The sequence below is a fragment of the Pollachius pollachius genome, assembly GCF_949987615.1.
Source record: "Pollachius pollachius genome assembly, chromosome: 2".
Classification (NCBI taxonomy): Eukaryota; Metazoa; Chordata; class Actinopteri; order Gadiformes; family Gadidae; genus Pollachius; species Pollachius pollachius.
The window spans coordinates 28842780-28847244 of NC_136935.1; the positions used below are offsets into that span (position 1 = coordinate 28842780).

The 4465-nt window shown below is 42.4% G+C and overlaps 1 protein-coding gene across 1 annotated transcript; it reads left to right on the forward strand.

Annotated features, from left to right (window-relative positions):
* Nucleotides 1-454: 454 nt before the first annotated feature.
* hand2 (heart and neural crest derivatives expressed 2) lies at nucleotides 455-4094 on the forward strand (the record flags this gene model as incomplete). The annotated part of the gene is made up of 2 exons (XM_079758732.1): nucleotides 455-1036; nucleotides 3993-4094. 2 exons carry the CDS (start codon nucleotides 455-457, stop codon nucleotides 4092-4094), a joined length of 684 nt encoding a protein of 227 aa, XP_079614858.1.
* Nucleotides 4095-4465: the final 371 nt, after the last annotated feature.

A 4465-nucleotide genomic window follows, 5' to 3' on the forward strand; every position in this document is an offset into this window, starting at 1 on the left:
TGCTAAGTTTGCCAAGCAAGAACCAAGTTGGACCTATTGGATTTTTTTTTGTAACTTTTCAGCCCTCATTGACAATCGTCCTATTCTTAATCATTAAAGAGGCGTCTTTCTTGGAGTAAGTCTTTAGATATTCTTTGGATTGAATTTGTGTGTTCGAGTCCCTCTTTCTTCGCATCGCGCGGCTGTAGAAGTGGATAAATATGATCCTATTCTCTGGCGAAACAGTAACAGGTCACAGATAAGTAGGGCAGAGTTTTATTAAGGAGCTCCTCCATTACGGTTTCTTATTTAAGTAGACAATACATGATCTATTCTTGTCGTGCAGCCTATTGCCCTTTTCGGCCACCTTGCCCATGGGGACATCCAACCCAAAAACATTTCGATTGGACCTGAACAGTGTGTAGTCCCTACTGAGCTGTGCCCGGTGCGTCCCCGCAGCGCTTCTCCTCTCACCATGAGCCTTGTGTCGGGCTTCCCTCACCACCCGGTCATGCACCACCACGACAGCCACTACTCCTTCCACGCTGCAGCGGGCCGATGTCACGAGGAGACCGGAGGACCTCCGTACTTTACGGGCTGGTTGATCAGCCACGCAGACATGTCCCCCACCGATTACGCACTCGCACCCGGCTACAGCCCAGAGTACCTGGGAAACACGGCTTCTGCCGTCGGACTGGACCCTCATCATCACCATTACGGGTCGGCTCTGGTCCCGGCCGGGATCTCGGTGAACGGCAGCACGGGCATGCACCACCACACGCACCCCCGGCCCGTGAAGCGGAGACCCACGGCCAACCGCAAGGAACGACGCCGAACTCAGAGCATCAATTCGGCTTTCGCCGAGCTGAGGGAATGTATACCGAATGTACCGGCGGACACCAAGCTGTCTAAAATCAAGACCTTGAGGCTGGCCACCAGCTACATCGCATATCTGATGGACATTCTGGACAAAGACGGTCAGCACGGAGACACAGAGGCCTTTAAAGCCGACTTTAAGAAGACAGACGGGAAGGAGGAGAGGAGGAAAAGAGAAGCAGTGAGTAGTTCATCTTTATGTAGGCCTACTGTTCTACCAAGTGGCCTCGCTTCCCACCTTTAGACCTGCGTCCATTGTTGTGTATTTTATTGGCGATCTAGTTCTGTAAGACCTCGTATACATAATTTAGGCACTTTGTATAGGCCTTTGTAGAGCTAATTTAATTAAATGTAGAATATAAGCCCTAATACTAGAAATAATAATAATACATAATAATTATAAATGTGATGATGAACCAACTGCTTAATGCCCCTATGCAACCCCATAATCAATAGGCACCACTGCTAGTGGTGTGGAAGAAATGTAAAGCAGAGATAATAACGATTTATATCTATTTATAGCCAACATAAATGCCAGTAGGCCAACATGCATATGACTTGGTATATCTGCAACCACAGATGGACCTTGGTTTAAATGGGACAGGCGGTTTAGACCCGTGAGCCTACAGACCTGGTGAAAGGCCAAGCAATAGACCTGATATGTTACACGCTGACATGTAATGTTCGTTATTTTAAAACAACGAGGAACAGGCTGTAAGCCTGCAGTCCTAACCGGCCTCTAGTAACGTGTAGGCCGAGGCCTACACCTGGAGACAAAGCTACAAATTAATAATGATGCCAATTGAATATAAATCATCATCTGTGTACATTGAATGAAGGATTGGGCAAGAAAGAAACGGTCAACAACATTGAGGTTGAATTGATGAAGGAAGGACATTTGCACACACTCGTACGTGTGTGTTAAGGACAGGCTCTATGAGACAGTAGCTTCATATTTATGCAGTTGAATGTGATCTGGTCATTTTGGACTCAGCCAACGGATTAGCGATGCTGTGGATGCGAGGGCGAGTGCAGGATTAGTTAATTGGAGATTAAATAGATCAGAATAAAACCACTTCGGATTTATTTAGGCTATAGATAAACAAAATTACACAATTGTTTATTGAAGGCCTACATTATGATGGTGCTATGATTATCAGGCCTAAACGACAACAAAACAACAAAGTCTACTTTAATTTAAATAATTAGCCACATACAACTCATTTGGCATACACTAGAATGCTCAATAATGACACCTATCAGCTAGGCGTATTGGTGAATTAAAAAAATAATAGGGTCAGACAAATTTGAAATCATATAGGATACAGCAAGCTTTAAGGTCAAGTAAGGCCGAAAGTCACCAATTACAACATAATATCAGCCCCAGCTGTTCATTCATATAGCCTCTTCGTCCTCATGATGCTGAAATATTGTCACATGTTATGTGCCATTCATTATAATCCAATGCAACAATAGTAATAATAATAATAATAATTAAAATTATTATTATAATAATTAATATTACTATGGTTATTATTATTGGACGATATAGGTCCTACATTTTATCAGAAACTAAAACATTGTAGTAATTGAAAACGTGTATTTTCCTGACGTGTTCAGTCAACATAGTCAAATAACCATGACAAACGAATAGTACAAAATAAAATATAAAATAATGAATAAATTAAATACAGTAGGCACACTTTATGATAGGTGTACATATAAAATGTCAACACAGGCACGGTTGTGAAAATAGTTTTTGACACTAAACCATGCCCTTTTGGACAAACGCATGTTCTGTTAACGTAGGCTATCTGTTGGCTTATTTTTGTATTACTAGGATTTACAAAAAGGACAAATCTAGCATCTAGCCCTCTGTGACTCTGTGTCACCTGCGCTGGCAGGATACCTGTTGCCAGGTAGAACATGAACATTTAACTACTATATGCAAATAAGATTACACTTTAAAGTAAACCACAAGAATAACATTCAGATATAAAGTGTCTCCAACTCGATCTTCCAATTGCGTAAGGCCTTTCATGTTTGGATGATCGGGGATGATTTCATGAATGTCTTTTGAAAGAATGTCTCAAATATCTTGATATTTGGTTGGAAACGACCAGGTATACACATATATAGTACATTTGTATACACTTCAAACGGTATTACAATGTGTTGGTGAAATTGTCCATAGGCCCAATTAACAAATCTCCAAATGATCTGTGTAGGCTTTATCAGAACACAACAACATATAACCGTGGCTGCCTATTTGTTGTGTTATTTTACATAATTATTATTGTTATTATTATTTGATATTATACATTATTTATATTTACAAGTTCCAGCCAAAGCGCTTTAAACTAAAGTGGGATAGCCTAAATGTGTGACATTCTGCTGAGCAGTCTGATCTCAAGGAAAAGATCTGCTGAACCATTAGTTCTAAGGTCCTAGGTCTTAGGTCTTAGGGCCAAAGTCTTCCTCGCAATGAAATCAGCTTGGCTGTGTTCCTATATCATAGTAATTCCCTTTAAATGATTGTATACCTATTCGTTTGAGGACAGCAGAGAAACATTACTAATAGGGTGTCAGTAGCATACCGAGCCCTACATGAACACCTTCACGCGCACACTCACGCACGCACGCAAACACACACACACACACACACACACACACACACACACACACACACACACACACACACACACACACACACACACACACAAACACACACACACGAACAGGCGCTTTCATGCACATGTATGTTTGTATAGGACTATAGGCCCATTATATAATATATATTGTGTTACGGGTGCTGGACTTTCGAAAGCCTTATTCTCGCAGTCAAACCTCAGTATTTTAATATGCGAGCCCGATGCAAGGCATGCATCTAGCGTTATGTTGGTTCATTTAAAGCCAACATGTGTTTCTGTCGCATGATAAAAACAATTCGTATTTGATAAGGGGGATCAAATTCTACCATCAAGAGTAAGCATGTCAATTTGTGTTGTATTTATGCTTAATTTTTAATTATCTTTTTAATCTTGTTCAACAAGCTATCGATTCCATCTGCATCAATTTTATATTTAAGAGAGTAATACTTGTAATAACGTTCTCTCCGTCGCTCTGTTTTATGATAGGTGGAGGTTCTGAAGACCCCTTCATCCGCAGTGGGGGACAAGAAGACCAAGGGCCGCACGGGATGGCCCCAGCACGTCTGGGCCCTGGAACTCAAACAATAGACACACGTTACTCACCGGCGGGCTCTTCTAATGAACGAGACGGAAGGCGGGAACATTCACAACCTTTTTTTGTTGTTTGAGAGTTGACAAATTGCGCGGGACGTGTCGTTCAGCAGAATGTGGCCGTGGCGCCAAATCACGATCAGACGGCCGGCTCCCCCTTCTCTAGGTCTCATGCTTACTGCCTCCCACCACATAAACAAAAGCGCGCGCATACACACGCACACACACGCGCGCGCACACACACACGTACACACGTACACACACACACACACACACACACACACACACACACACACACACACACACACACACACACACTCAAAGACACACACACACACACAAACACACGCACATACACACACACACAC